This window comes from Erinaceus europaeus, chromosome 10 (genome assembly GCF_950295315.1).
Source record: "Erinaceus europaeus chromosome 10, mEriEur2.1, whole genome shotgun sequence".
Taxonomy (NCBI): Eukaryota; Metazoa; Chordata; class Mammalia; order Eulipotyphla; family Erinaceidae; genus Erinaceus; species Erinaceus europaeus.
This window is the reverse complement of record NC_080171.1, coordinates 26,849,871-26,870,728: the sequence shown is the minus strand read 5'-3', so window position 1 is coordinate 26,870,728 and position 20,858 is coordinate 26,849,871. Positions and strand designations below refer to the sequence as shown.

Here is a 20,858-nt window from a genome sequence, read left to right as displayed (position 1 = left end):
ACTGAGCTGTGGGTCCTGGACATGGCAATTAGGAAGAAGAAATAAAAAGCTGAGATTAAAAAAGAAGTAGAGCTCTGTCTGCAGGTGGCATGATCTTGCGTAATGGAAATTCCAAGGAGCACTTGGAAAAAAACGACTGGAAATGTGAGATAATTCTACAAGGTGGTATGATGTAAGGCAGACATGCCAAACAAAAAGCTATTGTATAGATACACTAGCAAAGAATAATCAAACAATGAAATTAAGGATATAATTCCATTTATAACATCATCAAAAATAATGAAGTCCTTACAAATAAACTTCACAAAAGAGTGAAGCTAATACTCTTAAAATGAGAAATTATTTTGAAAGAAACAAAAGAAGACCTAAATGAATGAGAAGATATGCAAACCAATGGACTATTGTTAAGATGCCAATCACCACCCTCCCTCCCAAAATTGATCTATGAAATCAGCCTAATTCCTATCAGAATCCCAGATGGCTTTTTGGCAGAAACTGACAGCATGATCCTAAAACATTATATGCACATTTTTATTTATTTATTTATTTATTCCCTTTTGTTGCCCTTGTTGTTTTATTGTTGTTGTTATTGATGTCATCGTTGTTGGATAGAACAGAGAGAAATGGAGAGAGGAGGGGAGAAAAAGATAGACACCTGCAGACCTGCTTCACCACTTGTGAAGCGACTCCCCTGCAGGTGGAGAGCCGGGGGCTCAAACCAGGATCCTTATGCCGGTCCTTGTGCTTTGCATCACCTGCACTTAACCCGCTGTGCTACCACCCGACTCCCCATTATATGCACATTCTAGGGACTCAAAATATTCAAAACAATTTTGAAACAAAAGAACAAAGAGGAGGACTCCTACTTCTTTATTTCAAAACTTACTACAAAAGTACAGTGATCAATCAAGACATCAGTTGACCAGATATATAGACATACAACTCAAACAGTAGACACACAGATCAATGGAATAAGGATAGGCATGGAGGCTAGTTAGCACAGAGATAAGGAACAACAGCTGGACCAATGGAATAGAACTGAGAGTCCAGAGAGAAACCTTCACATAGCCAGTTGCTCTTCATAAGGATACCAGAGCACTTTAAATGAGTGAAAGAATAATCTTCAATAAATGGTTCTAGAGTAATTAAATTAGCCACGTGCAAAAGAATGAAGTTGGATGTTGTGCTGCGACGTGGAGGAGAGAGAGAGAAGATCTGGAGTGGAGAGGGAACACAATTCTTTATTCGCGGGCACCTCAGAGTTAGGTGAGAGCGCAGTGGTTCGGGCCACGTGGAGCTAGCCAAAATGGCGGCCTCGTGCAGCACCCTTTTCTGCGTCTAACCACTGGGGTGAAAACCAGGCAAGAGAGAGAGGGGCGGAAGAAGAGGGGCTTTATAGGGCAAAAACCAGGAGTGACAAGCCGGGACAGAATTGGTTGGGAAGGGCACTTTGAGAATATCGTATTAACTCTTGCGGGAACTGGCACTAGTCTGAGGGGACATCTGCACAGCAGTTGGATCCCTTTCCTCACACCATGCCCAAAACTTAACTAACGTGGATCACAGACTTAAGTCTAAGAGCTAAATCTCTAGAGGACCAGGCAATGGCACACCATTAAGCGCACATAGGACCCGCACAAGGATGAAGTATGTCTACAGGTGTCTCTCTTTTCCTCTCCCTCTCTATCTCCTCTCCCCTTCTGAATTTCTCTCTGCCCTATCAAATAAAATGAATGGGGGAAAAAATGGCCACCAGAAGTATGGATTTGCAGTGCAGGCATCAATCCCCAGTGATAATCCTGGAAGCAAAAAAAAAAAAAAAAAAAGAAGAAGAAGAAGAGGAAGAAAGAAGAAGAAAGAAAAAGAAAGAAAGAAAGAAAGAAAGAAAGAAAGAAAGAAAGAAAGAAAGAAAGAGAATACAGGTCCAAAAAAGGATGACAGAGGACCTAGTGGGGTTGTATTGTTATATGGAAATCTGGGAAATGTTATGCATGTACAAACTATTGTATTTACTGTCAACTGTAAAACATTAATTCTCCAATAAAGAATTTAAAAAAAGAAGAAGAAAGAAAGAAATCTCTAAAGTCCTTAAGAGAAAATAAATAGGAGTAACTACTGATGACCCTAAGTAAGGAAACACTTTTTACTTGTAACACCAAAAGCAGAAATAACAAAATAAATAAGCCAGTCCTCAGCAAAGCCAGAAGCATTTGTATAGCCAACAATACACCACAACTCACCATCTAGAAAGTGGACAGATGACCCACAGGATGGAGGAAAACATTTGCAAGTCAAATCTCTGACAAAGGACTTGTACTCACAATATATGAAGAACTCTTACAGCTCAGTGAGAGGATCTACAACCCAACTAAAAAGTGATCGAAGCATCTAAAGCACATGTTTCTCTAAAGAAGACAAACCAAAGGCAGTGATCAGATGCATCGTTTGTTCTTAGGGAGATGCAACTCGGAACAACAAAGATGCCACAGCAAGTCCAACAGGATGGCCAGAGGGAGAGAGGTGGTAGCAAGGCTTTTGCGGTGTGACCCTCATTCACTTTGGTTGAGCAGCCGCCAGGAGAAAACGCTTGGAAGAGCCTCAAAATGTTAAGAGTTGCCACACACCCCCTGAAATTCTACTCCTGGGCACATGCCCAAGATAAGTGAAATCTATGTCTCTGTCCACACAAACTCTTACACATGAACATTCATAGCAGCATGATTCACCACACTCAGATATCATCCAACTGGAGGTGGGGAAGTAAGACACAGCAAGAAGTGAAGTACGGACACAGACTAGCATATGGGTAGACCTTGAGAGAACATTCTGCCAAGTGAAAGAAGACAGTCATAAAAGACCACATGTTTCCTACCTATATGAGAGAGGAAACAGATCAATGATTGGCTTCCAGGGCCACAGTTGGGGGTTGGGGTTGGAGTGAGGAGAGCAGAGTGGCTGCAACTACTTGGGGGAGGTGACCAAAACATCAGAAAACTCAGCTGTGATGATGACATCACCCTGTGAGCTTACAGCAGACCCTTGAACCTGTATGCTTGAAATGGAGGAACTGCACAGTATGTAAATTACAGCTCAATAAAGCTGCTAGAGAGAGGGAGAGGGAGAGGGAGAGGGAGAGGGAGAGGGAGAGGGAGAGAGAGAGAGAGAGAGAGAGAAGGAGAGAAGGAGAGGAAGAGGAAGAGAGAGAGGGAGGGAGGGGGAGAGAGGGGGAGAGGGAGAGAAGGAGAGGAAGAGGGAGAGGGAGGGAAGGAGGGAAGGAGGGAGGGAGGGAGAGAGAGAGAGAGAGAGAGAGACAGAGAGAGGATACTATTCATCTCTGCATACTCTCCTCCACATGGAGGGTCCAGCCAGGGCTCAGCTTTCTAGTCTCTACCCATTTTTCCTGTGGGTTTTCCATTAGAATGCCACTTTATCTTGGCTCTAAACAGTCCACCCAGCTGCTGAGCAGATGTGCCAGCATGATAACAGCTTGGGTCAACTCCCCAGCCCCTCAAGGAACCCTCTATAGCAACCTCACACCAATGCCTGAGGCCTGTGAAGGTGAGCTGTCTCCTATGGGTTGGTACTTGGCAGAGGGTAGCCACTGCCTCAGCCAGGCCCACCTCATGGTGCACAGTCATAAGAGTGTCCCCACAGGTGTCATGGGCAGGTGGCACTGAGGGAGTCTGTCCCAGTCGACAGATGTCCTCAGCCATCTAGCAATCAGCACCTTTACAGGGGGGGTTCCACATCCACTGTTACAGCAATAGTATGCCACACTGCTGCGGCCACAGAGAAAAACCCCAAATAGCTTCCCAGGCTGACTCCCCTAGCTGGGGAGGCTGCCAGCACTGGGAACAAGTGTGTGTTTCACGCTCGGGGCTGTGGCGTGGGTTGGCGAGGCTGGCTGAAACCACGGAGCCAAGTTGGCATCCTCCTGGGCGCCCACACATTCCAGGAGCCTGCTCCTGCAGAGCCCCAGGCAGCAGAGGACATGCCAGACAGAATCTCACTCTCTCCCGGTGAGGGGGTCCTAGGGCAGCCCCCACTCCTGGCTTGAGGATGCCAGTGCCCCTCCTCCAAGGTCTTGACTCCAGGGCCAGGCGGCTCCTTCCTTCAAACAGAGTGGGAAACAGAGGCTTGCCTCTGGGAACAAAGGATCTCTGTGTATCTGCATGGGTTCACCCTGCAAAACCAGCTCCCAGGGGCTGGAGATGACTCGACCAGCAGAGAGGGCAGAGTACACCCTTTACCACACATGAGGACCCAGGTTCCAGCCCTGGCCGCCACACAGGAGCACCGGGCAAAGGAGAAGTGTCAAGAGTGCTAGAGCAGCACTGTGATGTTTCTCTTCCTTCTCTGTCTCTCTCACCCTCTCTGTTTTTCACACTCTGTCTGGAAGAAAAAAATATTTTAAAAAAAGAGTTCACTGGGAGTGGACACATGCAGATGTGAAGCCCCAGGGAAACCAGGGTTCCCCTCAGGGAAATGTCCACCATTGGCTCTGTCCCACCTTCAACACTAATGGGCAGCTATGCCCTTACTCCCCTTGGGCCCTGTGGTAGGGACCCCAGTGTCCTCCTCTGTGGTCACTGCCTTCCCAGATGGCTCAGGCTGGAGCTGTGTATCCCCCAGTCACTGAGCCACCTGTGAGATGTCCCTGTGTGGGGCAAACTGTTGGGGGGGGTTGTAGGGAAGGGGTCAGCTCCACTCCATTGGCAGCAGGGCAGGAATCACCAGCTGTCTGACTGCTTCTCCTCAGCTTCCCCCTTCTAGGGTATCACCTGCTGCTCCCCCCAGCAGCCCCCCCAGCTCTGCTCTCCATGGGTCCTATGGGGAGCATGTCTAATCATCATCTACTCTGCAGGGACTGGGAACAAGGGGGTCCTGGCACCCACATTCTCCCCCATGTTGGCACAAATGCCCAGAGAGAGAGAGATGCCAAGGCTCAGAGGTGAAGCCTCTGTCTTGAGCCACATGGCAAAGTACAGAGCAGGGAGGAAAGGGGGAGACCACTGTCCCCCCCAACACTCTCCTAAAGGAGTCAGTTGAAGTGGCGGTGGGAGGGGAGTTGGGGAGGAACACAACAGCCTATGTGAGGCCACTGGGCAGCCCAGGAGAGGCCAGGATGCCTCCCTCTCTGGGGGGTGGGGGTGGGGGTCCTGGCTGTACCTACCACGTGGTGGTGGGGCGGGAAGTCAAAGGTGTACTCAGCCCCCAGCAGCTTGCTGTAGGTGGAGTCCTGGTGAGTCTGGTTCCCATACGCCCCATAGTAGTCGTAATCCAAGACCTGTATGGTGAAGAAGCTGGACTCCATGCTCTCCCCTCCTCACACAGCCCTCCCCCACTCTGCAGACTGGCTCCCCTGTGCAGAGGAGTACTGAGCATGAGGTCCTGGCTACACTGGTCTCTCTCCAGCCCTGGGTTCTAGGCCTCTCTACTCAAGTCTGCAGGCCCAGGAGGTACCGTAGTCCACCACACCCCTGTATTTGGGGGATGTCTTTCACACGGAGCTCCAAATTCCCTTCCTGGAACTGGTTTTGGGGACCAAGAGTGAACCTCCCAGTCTCCCCTTCCTTGCCTGTGGAGCCCAGGAGGGGGCTTCAGGGACAGCACTCCTCCCCTGCCCCCAGAAGAGAGCGGCTCTGCAGAACAGGTCAGCCAGGCCAGTCCTCCCAGCCTCTCTCCTCCCCTGGATCCCCACAGCTCCTGGCCTCAGGGCCAGTGGCTCCACCTGCTGGTGGCATGGAGCCCTGCTCATCCAGCCTCCTGGGGGCGTTCCCTGGGTCCCTACTCCGTTGACTTGGACCTTCTTGGAGACTGCTCTGAGGTGAGGTGCTGGGGCTCCTAGGGAGCCACTGGAGAAGGGACTGTGGCCACAGAGATTCTGAGAACATGACCTTGGAGTAGAATCCATTGGCGAGCTCATGCTTCCAGCTTCCCTGCCATGGGATGCAGGTTGCCATAGAGACAGAAGATGGGTTCAGGGGACCAGTAAAATATAGCAGTGGGGAGGGGATGCTAATTACTCTGCGACTGTCCCCTGGGCTGGGCCTAGAGTATCACAGCACCTACTCCATTGCCTTTGCCCCCAGGGTCTCAGGCACAAGACTGTGACTCCTCTCTGAGGACTCAGGGTTCAGGAAGGCACTGGGGGAGGGGTAGAGCCCCAAGGCGGGAGTGGGGGACACCCCAAATCCAGGCAGCTGCTGTGGAGTCCCAGCTTACAAACGAACACATGGTGAGTAACATCACTTCTGCTCAATCCTCCTCCGAGCACCAACACTTGCTGTTGTCAAAAATATCTGGACACGACCATGAGAAGATGCTCGGCTTTCTTTCTCCTACAGACTGACTGGAGGAGTCTGGGCACCCCCTCCACTCTCTGGAGGTGTGTGTGTGGGGTCCTGGCCCATCGGGAAATCCTGGCTGGTGTGGGGGAGCATGTGGTGCCCATGGGGTGAGGGGCTCTGCCCAGGAGGAAGCTTGCAGAGGCTCAACACCCAGAGCACAGGGGCAAGATGACAGCTGCCACCTGCCACCCCATCTATGTCAGAGGATGCAATGGGGGTGCCTGTTGGCACAGAGATAGGTCCTAGGGCCCTACCCACCGGAGCCGTTCCTTGGGGGTTGAACCAGCCAGGCCGTTCCCAGCCATGACGTTCCTGGAACACGCAGCCTCGGGCTAGGAGCTCCTGGGTGAGGGGAGGAAGCAAGGCCATTAGGTCTGCGCTGGCCCCACGGAGGGCATAAGTGCCACATCTGCCACACCAGGATCCAACCCAGGCTGCGGCTCCAGGCCTAGAGCCCCTTCCCAACACCCCCAGCTCAGCACAAGAACCCCCAGCCTGCTCTGGCCTGTGTCGCAAACTTCACAGTCCCACAGGGAAGCCCTGACTCCCCCAGTAACTGTCCTGGGAGATGGGGCAGTGAGGAGGGAGTTGGGGGAAGTGAGGCCACATGGGGAGATGGGCAGGAGAGGAGGAGGCTTCAGTGCTGCGTCTCTATCTTTTTGCTAAGGGCAGGAGTCCTGAAAAGCAGTCTCTGCCAGCCCGGAAGAGAGCCCCACCCTGCCCTTGTTCTACACCCCAGCCTGCAGAGACCCCAGACCCAGGCTCTCAGGTGTGCCAGCAAGAAATGACTACACACACTACACAGAGCTGGGCCCCGAGTGCATACTCACAACAAGTAGGCAAAACAGTGCAGCCTGCTTGCAGGCCTGGAGAGTACCCAGCCTTTGAAAAGAACCATGCTCGGGGCTGGGAGACAGCTTAGCATGCACAAGGACCTGGGTTTGAGCCCCTGGCACCACATGGGAGCACTAGGCATGGTGAAGCTGTGTGATGTTGTCTCTCCTTTCTGTCTCCCTCTCTTCTCCTCCCTGTGTGTGTCTCTCTCCCTCTTTCCCATCTGAAATTTAAAAATGGGGTGGGAAGGGTCCACAAGGAGCAGTACAATTGTGCAGGTATGAAGTCCTTGTGTAAAGAGAGAGAGAAAATTAAAGAGAAAAGAAAAGACAAGAAGAGAGGACTAGAGCTCTGACTAGACTCAGGACTAGAGCCCTGGACGAATCTCCAAGACAACAGTCAGAGCGGTTGGACTCTCTCTCTCTCCTATCAGAATTAAGAAAAAAAAGAAGATGAAGAGAAAATAAAAGACCACTGGGAGCAATGGAATGGTTGTGCAGGCACACAGCCCCAGTGATAACCCTGGTGGAAAAAAAAAAATAAAGCCAGAAAAGGCCACAGAGCACCTGACTCTATTTTTGTGGATTGTCCAGACTGGGCAAGTCCAGAGACAGGAAGCAGATCAGAGGGTGTCCGGGCTGAGGTGGGGAATGAGGGTTACTGCTCACTGGGTGCAGGCCTTTCTTTTGGGGTGATGAGAATCCTACGTGGTGGAGTTCATCAATGTGAGAGAGCTTCCTCTCCTCAAGCCAAAGCTTGCAGAGAGTCAGATTCCGTGTGTCTGATTGCAGAAAAGAACAAAGCAGACACACTAAGGTCATACTGTGTGACTCGATGCCTCAAGAATAAATTTGATTTGAGGGGGGAAAGGAGCTGCACTCTCAGGCCTGAAGGAACCTTGTGCCTTAGGCCCCTATGTCCCATCGAGGCAGAGCTTCAAAAGTGCATCTGGGGTACACATGATTGTCACCCCCTTGGTAATCCCACCTCTGGATTACCAAGACCCCTGGGGATAGCCAGAGGATTATCAAGACCCCTGGGGATAGCCAGAGGGGGCTGCAAGCCCAGGCAGACAAGCCCCTGACCCATGTGTGGTGGGATAGAGTGTGATGACAGAGAGCAGGTGTCCCCCACCCCCACCCGTGGCTGGGAGTGTCCTAGGTGCCCTCAGGAAGTGGGGGGGTTGGGCAGTGCTTGGGGATTGAGAGCCCTCTGGGGCAGGCCTGCAGAGGTCCTCAGGATGGGAGGGCAGATGCAGAGCCCCAGATGGCTCCCTGCTCCCCAGCCACCTATCCTGCAACCAGCACTCCCTGAACACCTCTAAGAGTCCCAGCGCCAACCACAACCTTCCTTCAGCACCATGCACTGGGTTCCCAGCATCCTCCCCGCCATCCCAAGTCCTGGGCTTTGCTGTGACAGACCACAGGTCCTGCTGGGTCCATACCTCACCCTGTACTTTTCCTTCCTTCACTGGTTTAAGTGGGTGTGGGGGCGGGGGTAGGGGGAGATGAGAAATTGTGCTCCTGTGACAACAGCTAGCTGTCTTGTAGATCATTATTTTCCCTAATAGAACCATCTTTAAAAAGCACCCAGAAGTGAAAGTGATGCTTCTACAAACAAAGCATTAAAGCATGCTCGAAATAAAATTAAAAGAAATTAAAGAGGAGGATGGCTATGTAAAAAAAAAAAAAAAGTCATGTGCTTCAGTATTTAGAGACCAGAAAGACTAGAGGGATCTGTCCCCAGGATCTGTACTCAAAGATAGGTAAGCAAGCCACCTGCACAAAATGGGGACAGGGAGGGGGGCATGTCAGAGGAGGGCTGGTCAGCACTGGTAAGGTGCTTGTGTCGTGGTGCTTCTAGAAGAGTTCACAGGAGTGGGCTTCAGAGAAGGGCAGCAAACAGTGGATTTCATCATATAAGTAGGAGTTCACCGGGGAGGAAGAGCTTCCCAAGGTGGCCCCCCAAAATAGGAGCACACTCCCAGCAAGTGTGTCAGGGAGGACTCCAGGGGTGCTCTGTGCATGCACTGGCATATGAAGTCAGCTCCCCGTGCACTCACACCCCCGTCCCCCAAACTTCCCGAACACAGTGGCAGACAGCAGGGGTCTGGGGTGGGGAGGTACCTCATGCAGGGGGTCCTTTCTCATGTTGCGCCCCGCCAGGGGCTCGTCATGGGGGAAGACCACAGAGTAGTTCTTGGCGTAGGACTCGTGGCTGCGCTCACGGATCCAGCGGCTATGGGCAGTGAGCGAGTGGTGGAAGCGCCTGGCATGAGAGGGGCTGGTCACCTGCTGGCCACAGAGGCAGGGAGTGGAGGGAGCCTCAGCCCTCAGCCCTCTGCTGGGATGGGGGGGCGTCCTCCTGGGCACTGGCACTGCCACCAGCACCAGCGAGGCCTCTGGTTCTCTATCTTCCTTCCAGGACAAGTAACCACTTGAAGTGGCTTCTAGAACATTCTGCTGGAGATGGCACCCGGTGTGTGGCTGAGGGTGAGGGTTGTCCGTCCACTCTGGCCTGCAGGCTCCAGTGGGTGGGACATGGCAACCTTCTCCCCTCCTATGCTCTTGGGGGGTGGGCATCTACTGCTCCTCGAACCCCCAGATTGGAGGACAGAGAAAGGGTGGGGAGTGCTCCCTGGTCCCTCTGCTTCTATCTGGGCACATCTGTGGGCATGAAGCCTGGTGCTAAAAGATTTTTTATTGGATAGGACAGAAAGAAATTGAGAGAGGATGGGGAGGATAGAGAGGGGGTGAAAAGGTAGACACCTGCAGACCTGCTTCACCGCTGTGTATCAACCCCCTGCAGGTGGGGAGCAGGGACTCAAACCGGGATCCTTGCTTGGGTCTTTACGCTTCGTACTATGTGTGCCTAACCCAGCACGCTACTGCCCAGCCCCCATCTTATTATTATTATTATTATTATTATTATTATTGATTTAATAATGATTGTATTTCTTTGTTTTATTTGACAGGAAAATTGAGAAAATTTATTTGACAAGAGAAATTGAGAAGGAGGGGGAAACAGAGAGATACCTGCAGACCTGTCTCATGGCTCTTGAAGCTTCTCACTTACAGGTGGGGACTGGGGCTCTGAACCCGGAACCTTACACACTGACTGTAATGTGTATATGCTCAGCCTGGTGTGCCACCACCTGGCCCCAGCACCTCATTTTTAAATGGAGATTCAGCTGCTGTTCTCACAGGTCAGGCAGGACCCTGAGGACAAGATTCTGGAGACTTTGAATCCAGGCGCACCCCCCACTCCACTCGGGGACCTCCCTCCCCCTGTTCCCTCGCTGCCACTTCTTCCAAGAAGCCCTCAAGATTTCTGGGCCAGCCCTCTCTCCTCCCTGGCACTCCTGGTGTACCCTGATCTTGTGGTCCCGGGTTCAGCCCACACTCACCTGATATCATAGCCATACATATCCTTCTCCGGGCGTCCGTGGATGATCCAGTGGGCCAGCTCCTGCCCGCAGCCTCCACCCAACATCATTCCTGCAGGAACAGGGCCACTGCTGCTGGGCCCTGGCCAATCTCCTACTCCACCCTGCCCCCACCACCACACACACACACACACACACACACACATACACACACACACACAGTGCCCTGCCAGTCCTAGAGCTCACCTCTCCCAGCTCCTGTTCTCACAGGGCCCTTCCTGGCTCCACTCATGAGGTCATGAGGGGCGAGCCCCCATAATGGAGGCCTGGGAGCTGCTGCTACACTCACCTGCACTGTTGAAGCCACAGCCCAGGAAGAACCCTCTGAGCTCAGGAGCCTCTCCCAGCAGGGGCTTGTGGTCGGGTGTGAAGGACTCTGAAAGGGGGTTGAGGTGTACACCCGGTTTAACACAGACATTACCTGTGCAAGGACCCAGGTTCTAGTCCCCACTCTCCACATGCAAGGGGGAAGCTTCATGAGTGGTGGAACAGGTCTACAGGTATCTCTCTGTCTCTCTCCCTCTCTATCTCCCTCTCCTCAATTTCTCTCCATCCTATCAATTTTTTTTAAAAAAAATGGGTGTGGGGGGCAGGCTGAACTCTTCCACCAGACTACACATCCCCAGGGGCAAGGTGAGGGGCCAGGTGGTGGCACACCTGGTTAAGCATACGTACCCAGGGGCAAGATGGATGGAAAGTGGGGTATGCAGATGCACCCCTCTCCATCCAGACCTTCCCCAACCTCAACACCCAGCTCAGTACTGCTTCCTCCAGGGAGTCTTCCTGGTTGTGCCACCCATATTCCCCAGAACTCCTCTGCAGAACAACACAACCTGCACCAGGCAATGCCTTTCAGGGTCCAGGCTTGTATGTGTCTGTTACTGCAATCCCTCTCACTGCTGGGGAGAGGCCTTTCCCTAAGCCTCCTCAGCCCAAGGCTGGCTCTTCCTGCACTTAATCCCCACTGTGTCTCTGCTGGTCATTCTTGCTCGGTGGACAGTGAACCTCATGTGGGCCTTGCTTATCCAGGGCAGGGCCCAGCAAGTAGGAGATGTTTAAGGAAACCTTGAAGGATAAATAAATGACTATAAGCTTTTAGGAGAGGGCCCCCACTTGCCTGACTCTGTGGGCTGCCAGCAGGATGGGGCAGGACCCACACAGGAGGGTATTCCCTGAGTTTATTTATTTATTGCCACCAGGGTTACTGCTGGGGTTCCGTGCTGGCACTACCAATCCACTGCTCCTGGCAGCCATTTTTTCTCCTTTCTTTCTCTCTCTCTCTTTCTTTCTTTCTTTCTATCTATTTTATTGGGTAGGTCAGAGAAAAATTGAGGGAAGGAGGAGAGAGAGAAGGAAAGAGAAAGAGAGACACATGCAGACCTGTTTCACTACTCGTGAAGGTCCCCCTCTGCAAGTGAGGAGTAGTGGCTTGAATCTGGGTCCTTGCACATGGTGATGGACAATGTGTGTGCTAAACCGGTGTGACACCACCCAGCCCCAGCCCTGGGTGTATTTATAAAGGGCTGTCCTGCTATGGGAGCACTGGCTTCCAGCCCTGCTTTTCACTTCGTTGGCTACGTGACAGGGCAGGTCACTGGCCTCTCTGAGCCTTCATCTTCTTATCTGACCTTCACCTCCCAGGGCCCGTATGTCCACCTATGCTCAGAAAACAATTCGACATCCACATTGGCTTTCCTGTTCCCAATCTCTCTCACTTACTGTTTTGTTTTCTTTGTTGAAAACATGGCTTCCCTCATGCTTTCTGTATCAAACACTATATTTTTTTTCCAGCAGGGCCAGCCCCACGCCTTAGGGGAAATAGCATGGGGCAGAGAAGGAGGACAGAAATAAGCAAGAGCCAGAGTTTTGGCTGGGACACAGACAGAAAGGGACATGGGGTCACAAAAAGCAGGGTGCTGACACCCTCCACAGCCCTTTCTGACGAGCTCCACCAGATTCTGGGTGCCCCTCCCTAGCTGTCAGCCTCTGAGTTGAGGTCTGGTCTCTGGAACCTGGGACTGGACACAGGGAGCTCCCAAACAGGGAAGGAAAGTGGGGCCCTCCAGGGGAGAAGGGCAGAGCTGGCCCCCAGGCAGAGAAGAGGGGAGAAGTACACTACAGGTTTTTTTTGTTGGGGGGGGGGGGCACTGCAGAGCCAGAGTCTTGGAACATAAAGGTCTCCCAGATTTCAGACCAGTGGCTCAAGGCTGAGCACAGGAATAGAGGGAGGGTCACATTGATCTCTTGAGAGTTCTGCCCACCATTAACCCCATCCCCACATTGTGAAGTCACAGGGTCCAGGAAGTCGCTGTTCCTGTCTCAAGGCCAGAGGCCATTGTCCCCCCATAAATCCTCCTTGGCAAGGAGAAATGTTGCTTTCCCCTCAATCCTCCCTCATGACTGGGAAAGCAGACAAAGATGTCCCCATGAATACAGCTCCCCCATCGCCAACAGGGCTTGGGGGGTGTGGAGCAATGACTCCCCATCTAATTAAAATGAGAACTCTGGGAGCTATTCCTGCCCTAAGGACAGTCTGGGTTCTCTGTGTCATCTGGGCCCACGCAGCCTAGAGGAGCTGGGGGGCAGTGAGTCATCCGCCCACACCCACACACAAAGCCTGCACCCCTTTCTAGCATGGAGAACTCCCCCCCTCCTTTTGCCTCTTAGGAAAGACAGGCCTCCTCCCCCCAGGGGCTCCTGGTGAGCCAGACAGGTTAAAATCCCTCCCATCCACAGCCTGCTGTGGAGACCAGGGAGGGGCTGTACCTCTCAGAGACCCTCTGCAAAAGCCCAGGGCACCCCAGCACTGGGGCAAGAGGCCGAGGGGGTGGGGCCTCAGTGGAGAGGTCCAGAAGGTGAGGGAATGGGATATCCTGTCGATGTGCCCTGGGATGGGGGGGGGGGGGCAGCCCACGGGGCCAGGACACCACCTTGAGGCCCTGCTCACCCGGGCCACACACAGTGGACTTGATGCCTGTCTTCTCCAGTACCGGGACCCGGTTGACGGCACCCTCGATATGTTGAGCGAACACATCCCAGTCCAGGTCGAAGAGGCCAAAGGAAAATTTGTCCAACACCTGGGCCAGGCAGGGAGGGGGTGAAGGTGAAGCAGGGAAGGCATGTTCTGTGACAGCAGCCAGGGCAGCTGACACCCAGTGGGGCTGTCCCCTACCCCGGCCCCAAACAGGAGAGCTCCTGCTCCCCTTCTCACCTGGACCCCCACTGCACTGCCCTGTGCGCCTGGACCCTAGCTTCCCAGTCCTCCTCTCCCCCTTCTCCAAGTCACGTCACACTATCTCTGCTCTCAAGCCTCCCATGGCTCTCAGCAGCCAGCACAGTCACACCTCATCTTCACTGCCCACAACCCTCCCTCAGTTCCTCCAGAAGGCAAGTCTGATCTTACCCTGTGTCTCCTGCCTGGCCCCATGCACCCTCCCTGGCCACCTTGTTCTCCCGGGGGGGGGGGGTGTTCAGGGACCACATCTGCCGGAAGCCCCGGACTGTCAGCCTGAAGGATGTCTTCCTGCCCAGCTTCTCCAGCTCATTCTTAACCTGATGACTCCATGCACTGCACAGCTCAGTGTGTGAAACACCCAACTTTTTGGTCTCTTTATTTGATATCTCCCCATCAAAATATAAGCATCCCAGGACAGGGGCTATTATCTTCATCTCCTTCTCCCCACCCCACCCCTACCCCCCAGAAAATGAAACAGGGGGCCAGGTAGTGGTGTACCAGGTAGAACACACACATTACTATGTGCAAGGACCTGCTCCCCTCTTGCAGGGGGGCAGCTTCAAGAGCGGTGAAGCCCACAGCCCACAGAAACATTGGGGGGGGGGCAGAGGAGCAATGCTGTGGGAACTCTCCTTTCTGTCTCTCTCTCTACCTCTCTCTCTCTCTCTCTCTTTATCTCATCCTTCCCTCTCAATTTCCCTCTGTTTCTATCCAAAGGAAAAAGAAAAAAAAAGTGAAGGAGATGGATGCACGGAGCTGTGAACTCATTTTTGTGCAGACACCAAGTCCCAGGCTATAGCAATAAAAAAATAATATAATAAAATAAAAATAAATAGAAAGTGAAAGTTTCTGGTCTACTTAGTTTCACAGTCTCTGGAATGGATGTATGAAGAGCTGAACCTGGTGAAGTGGAGGGGGGGTTATACACACTCTGGGGGGGGGGTCAAGAGGCCCTGCACTTAACACCGGAAGCTGCCAGAAGGGCAGCCGGGGTTGAAAGGGACAGAGCCGAATTGGATGCTGGGCCTTCTGGCTCCCACTCGTGGGTCTGACTCTGAGATGAGACTGGGGCCCTTTATCTTCTCAGGTGCGCTCCCCAGGAGCCTCGGGGTGCAGGGCCTTCCAGAGGAAAACACTGTGCTAAGCTGCAGCCTTCAAGCCCTGTCAGTCCCAGGACCCCAGGACCTCACCTCCTCCCAGAAGATGGGGTTATTCTCATAGCCACCAACAGACAGGGCATCCCCTTGGAGGCGGAGGTAAACTGAGGCATCATGGTCACGGACGTTGGGCATGTTCTGGAAGCAGAGCAAAGAGAATGGAGCTGGGAAATCTGTATGCACAGGTGGACCCTGAAGAGTGTGTGCTGAGTGAAGGAAGCCAGACACAAGAGGACATGGACAGTGTGGCTCAATTTAATGAGATGCCCAAACTGAGAAAGAAACACCCTTCATATTAGCAAGTGCCAGAGAGTGAGTGAAAAAGGATGTTGGGGAGGATCATGTTAGACAGATAAATAAATAGTGATTTATAGGGTAGAGGCAGGTAGATGGATACATAGATAATGAGTGGATAGTAAATAGACAATGGATGGATAATAGATAACGATAGATGAGTGTGAATGGATGCATGAATGGATGGATAAGTAGACAGATAATGATGGATGGATGGATGGATGGATGGATGGATGGATGGATGGATAGATGGGTGAGTAGACTGATGTAGAGGGAGGGAGGGAGTAGAGGGAGGGAGGGAGGATAGATTGGTAGATGGATGGATGGCTAAGTAGACAGATAATGATGGGTGGACAAATGGACAGATAAGGATGGATAGGTGAATTGAATGGATGATGGATAATGACAGAGATAGTGACAGTTCTATAGAAAATTGAGCAAATGAGAAAAATCTATTAATAGCAAGAATCACAAAAATGGATAGATGGTGATAGGGTAGAGGCAGATGGATGAATAAATGATAGATCAGTAGAGAGGTGATAGATAGATAGATAGATAGATAGATAGATAGATAGATAGATAGATAATAACTAACTGGGTGATGAAGATAGGTTGGTAAATCCACAGATCAATGGCTAGAAGGATGATAGAGGTAAATACAGTGGTGGGGTAGAGGCAGAGGGATGGCTGGATATACAGATAAGGAAATAGATAGGAATGGATGGAAAGATAGATATACATAGGAAAGAGGCAGCTGATAGAAGATAAGTAGATAGATAGTGATAGTGAGAGTTTCTTGGAAAATTCAGCAACACAAAATGCTGGGCACTACTCTCTGGAAGGAGCAAGATGCCCTATGGACTATCTGGTAGTCGCTGACCACAACTGCCAACAAACCAACCAACTAATGTCACTTTAGACAGAAAACAGGAGTGGGGAGCCATCTCTGTGGGGACCCAGCAGTGTCAGCCTGTGCCTAAGCGAGTTGGGGGGGGTGCATGCAGAGCCGGAGCGGGGTGCCTGGGGACATGCTCCCTCTTCTGTCACCATTGTCCTCTTCAGTGCTAAGGTGAAGGCACACGGGTGTCTCAGTGACAGCACTTCAGAACAGTCATCATTCCATTCTTGCCACTATGATGACAAAGGCAAGCAAGGCTGCTGGTCCAGAGAGCAGGGCAGTGAGGACATCTGGTGGCCAGGGGAGTCCCTTCCAGCCCGTGTGTCCTCATCTGCCTCCAAGTGGCCAGCACGTGCTCAGCTCAGCCCTAGGAGCTACAGCGGACCATCATCACCCCCTCCACATAGTAGCCCACAGGCAGTGTGGCCCCAGCTGACATCCTCACCTCCAGCCCACAGTGCCTCTCCTTCCTTCCTTCCTTCTGCTTCTCCCATCTTGTTTCTACCCATAACCTGCTGACGCTTCCTCTGGGAAGCCTGCCTGGTGCTCCAGCACCCCTAGCCTTCTCCCTGAAGCCTGGGAAGTTCAACCACTCAGCATCCCCAGGCATTGCCATTCCTATCACCTCATGTGACTCAAGATTTGTGACCAGCCCTCTTGTCCATCATCAGCTTCCTCACTCGGTACAGAAGGTGCATCAGCTATTCTGGACAGGCCCAACGGGCTAATGGAGGAGTCAGGACATAAGCCCCAGCCTGGATATCACTCTCCACCAAAAAAAAGCAGGCAGCCAGTAGGAATGGGGTCACCCAGAACTCTCACAGATGCAGGGACCAGACAGGAAGAAACAGGGGACAAGGAACGGCCAGGCAGGGCTCAGCTGGGCCTGTTATGGGACAGCCCCTCTGAATCAGAGGTCTCAGGGCAGCATGGACTTGGGCCACCCAAGAGGAAGGACCAAAGGGGGCTGGCTCATCCTGTCCAGCACACACTTTGATTATTTGTCTGAGCCCGACTCACGGCAAACGCTAGAGGAAGAAGAAGCCCGACTCACACGGGAGCACCACAGCCCACAGAAACACTTGGGGGGTGGGGAAGCAGTGCTGTGGGAACTCTTCTTCTATTTCTGTCTCTGTCTCTCTATCTCTGTATCAGACATTGAAGGGGGCAAAAATAAGAGTCTACTGGAGACAGAATCTTACAAGCACAAAAGGCTCCAACAGCAACACACGCGTGCACGCACATGCGCGCACACGGCAAACAGAGCCCCAAATTCTCGATGTCCAGCCTGAGCCCCCACTCTTGATGCCAGGATACCCAGATCTGAGGAGACCATGCTCAGCACCAGACCCCCAGTCTGGGGAGCTTGCTGAGCTGTTGTGGAACAGGCTGTGGGGATGTGCAGCCCTGGAGCAGGCCCACATGTGGCCTCCCTGAACACACCCCAGAGGCCTGGAGCAGGGGAGTTGTCTGGGAGCAACTGAGCTCCCCTGACAGGTGAGAAGGACAGGACATGGTGCCCAGGCTGTCCAGGTGCAGTAGACGCCCCCAAACCCGAGATGCCAACAGGAAGGGAGGTTGCAAGATACTCTGGTCACAACCCTACAGCTCCACTTTTTCCCCAGAGTCTCAGCCCTTCTGGGAATGGCCGCTCATTCTCAGAACAGCCTCAAACTGTAGAGCACAGGCTGGAGACATGAACAACTCAGCCTGGCCTGGCCTTGGACTTCATGGTAGGCCTGAGCTCCTCTACCTGTGCTTCTGAAGATACTTGTCACAAAACGGCACTAAGAGAGCTCGGCCAAGAAGGGACTGAGGCCCAGTCTTGGGCTCTGTGGATGTCCTGGCATCTCCTTCCCAAAGTCACCCCAGCACACAGTCCCTCCAGCCTGTTCCCAGCTCCACCTCAGCCCTCTCCCAAGTATGATGAGACCAGAGGAGAGGCGAGTCCCCAGGGCCACCAGAAGTCATGGCTTTGTCCCCAACAGCTACGAAATGATTTCTCCATCCCCAGAATGCCTGTGCAGGGCTTGGTTAAATACCCACAAGTAGGGGAGCCAAGCATCAAATGGAGACTCCTCTCACATGACTATCATAAAAAAGCCAGGCTCCTCCAGGCTGGACAAGGCTCTCAGGATCCCCTTTCCTGGAGTCTGACTCTGCATGAGATCAGCCACGGCCCCCCCCTTCTCTACATTCCTTGCAGCACTATTTCCACCCACCTTTACCCTCCCTCCTCTAAGGAGCCCCCTCCCCCCTCCCCCCAACCCGTGGGTGGGAGTTCCTGCAGCCCTGCGCTGGCCTCTGCAGAGCCCTTGCCAGCTGGCTCCAGGACAAACAAGCAATCTTCCTGGTGTGCACCATCCTCCTACCCACATGGCAGGAACTGGGTCATCTTTCCTGCCTAAGTCCTGGTTTCTAGAACTTATTCTGAGCTGAAAGCTGAAAGCTCATCCCAGCAGTGTTGGATGAAGAGAGTCTGGGGAGGGGGGTTTGATGGGTAGTAGACAGATGGATGAACAATAGACAGGAAATGAGGGGATGAGATAAAGGCAGATGGCCGGGTAGTGGGAGTGAAGGATGCAGGGAAAGAGAAGGAGGGAAGGCAAACTCTCCACCAAGCATGCAGTGCTAGCATATCCATTGCACAGATGAGGGTGGTGAAGAAACCCATAACTACCTCTGGCTGAGCTGAACTCAAAGCCAGGTCCCTGAACCACCCCCAAGCGAGATGTGCATAGGCTGGCACAGTGCCCCAGGGCCTCTGCTTACCTGGATGCCCTCAATACGTTCTGTGACCACGTAGGCATGGTGCATGGCCACCAGAGGAACTCTGACTCCAGCCATGCGGCCCACAGCAGCAGCCCACACTCCTGCGGGCAGAACACAAACAACTCAGCTCAGCTCACACCTAGGGGCACTGTCCACCAGGTAGGCATGGGGGTGTCTGCCGGCCAGGTGTCTGTCCCAGTAGTAACTTCCTGGGGTTACCCTGGGACTGCCATTCCAAAAAAAGGACAGGTCCAGGGAGCAGTCAGCACGGCCCCCAGGGAGGCAGAAGAAGCTCACTCCCACCTGCACAGTTAACCACACAGGGCGTCTGGATGGAGCCATGTTCTGTTTCCACAGCTGCCACCCGCCGCACCCCAAAGTCATCAGTCTGAACACGGATGCCGGTCACTGGGCAGTTCTCAATGACCTGGGGTGGGGGGAGGAAACAAAGCACGGGTGGGGGGGTGGGCAGGTGCCCTCTGGCCACCGACCACCCACCTTTTTATCCCCCATTCTGGGTGGGAACTGAAACCAGTCTCTGCCAGAGGCTACCAATGTCTATGAAGGACTATGAGCTTGGCTTTGTGTGAGGCTACTGGGGAATGTGGCCACCACAGAACTCCAAACTAGATCCATGAATCCCCTGGCCTGAGGAACAGACCCCAAAGTGATCCTTCCTCAGAAAGTAATTTAAATTGGTGTATTGCGCCAAAGTAAAAGACTCTGGGGTATGTGTGTGTGGGGGGGCCCAAGTCCTGGAACATGACGGCAGAGGACCTAGCGGGGGTTGTATTATTATGTGGAACACTGGGGAATGTTATGCATGTACAAACTATTATATTTACTGTCAGTGTAAAACATTAATCCTCCAATAAAGAAATTTTTAAAAGAAAGTAAATAAAAAAGAGGAGGGGCCAGGTGGTGGCACACCCAGTTTACCTCACAGGTTACCATGAGCAAGGACCTAGCTTGCAAGTCCCTGCTCCCCACCAGCAGAAGAGAAGCAGGGCAGGGCTGCAGGTGTCTCTCTTCCTCTTTCCCTATTTCCCCCTCTCAATTTCTCTCTGCACTATCAAAAAAAAAAAAAAAGGAGTCGGGCAGTAGCACAGTGGGTTAAGTGCAGGTGGTGCAAAGCACAAGGACCGGTATAGGGATCCCGGTTCAAGCCCCCAGCTCCCCACCTGCAGGGGGGTAACTTCACAAGTGGTAAAGCAGGTCTGCAGGTGTCTGTCTTTCTCTCCTCCTCTCTGTCTTCCCCTCCTCTCTCCATTTCTCTCTGTCCTATCCAACAATGACAACATCATCAACAACAACAAAAATAACTAAAATAACAAGGGCAACAAAAGGGAAAATAAATAAATAAAAATAAAATAAAAGTCTTTTTAAAAGGAGCGGAAATGGTCATTGAGAGTCACTAAGTCTAACCAATAATCCTGGTAGCAATAAAAACAAATAATAAATACTGAAAAAGGAGGTGAGGCACGTGGCTTATGGTTTATACAATAGTCTTTGATGCCTGAGGCACCAGAAGTTCCTCGTTCCAGTTTTCACCCCACCATAAGTCACAACTAAAGTAGTACTCTGAGGGGGGGAGTAAAAAAAAATAAACAAAATAAAATAGAACAAGAAAGAAAGAAAACAGAAAAGCAGAATCATCTGATCAATGGAAAGATGTCTGTAGTTTATTATCTGGTTAGAAAAAAATGAAGCTCACATACAGTGTGTCTCCTCTAGGTATGTCAATATATACCTCTAGACAAAAAAAAATGGAGTAAAACAATTATGTTAACACTGTTTATTTCTGAGTAGTTTCCATTTCTGCTTTTTTGCCTTTTCTCATTCTTTTTTTTTTTTTTTTTTTTTTTTTACCAGG

The 20,858-nt window shown here is 52.1% G+C and overlaps 1 protein-coding gene across 3 annotated transcripts in view; it reads right to left on the bottom strand.

The window, feature by feature from the left end:
* Nucleotides 1-20,858, bottom strand: part of SARDH (sarcosine dehydrogenase) — a 53,465-nt gene that overhangs the window by 27,376 nt on the left and 5,231 nt on the right. For all 3 annotated transcript variants that reach the window (XM_007521434.3, XM_060199348.1, XM_060199349.1), the window contains 9 exons: nucleotides 19,289-19,412; nucleotides 18,986-19,086; nucleotides 15,055-15,159; nucleotides 13,577-13,706; nucleotides 10,919-11,005; nucleotides 10,591-10,681; nucleotides 9,311-9,452; nucleotides 6,609-6,692; nucleotides 5,174-5,287 (listed from right to left, as the gene is read on the bottom strand). In XM_007521434.3, the coding sequence (XP_007521496.1) occupies nucleotides 5,174-5,287; nucleotides 6,609-6,692; nucleotides 9,311-9,452; nucleotides 10,591-10,681; nucleotides 10,919-11,005; nucleotides 13,577-13,706; nucleotides 15,055-15,159; nucleotides 18,986-19,086; nucleotides 19,289-19,412 (978 nt within the window). The remainder of the gene's footprint in view (nucleotides 1-5,173; nucleotides 5,288-6,608; nucleotides 6,693-9,310; nucleotides 9,453-10,590; nucleotides 10,682-10,918; nucleotides 11,006-13,576; nucleotides 13,707-15,054; nucleotides 15,160-18,985; nucleotides 19,087-19,288; nucleotides 19,413-20,858) is intronic.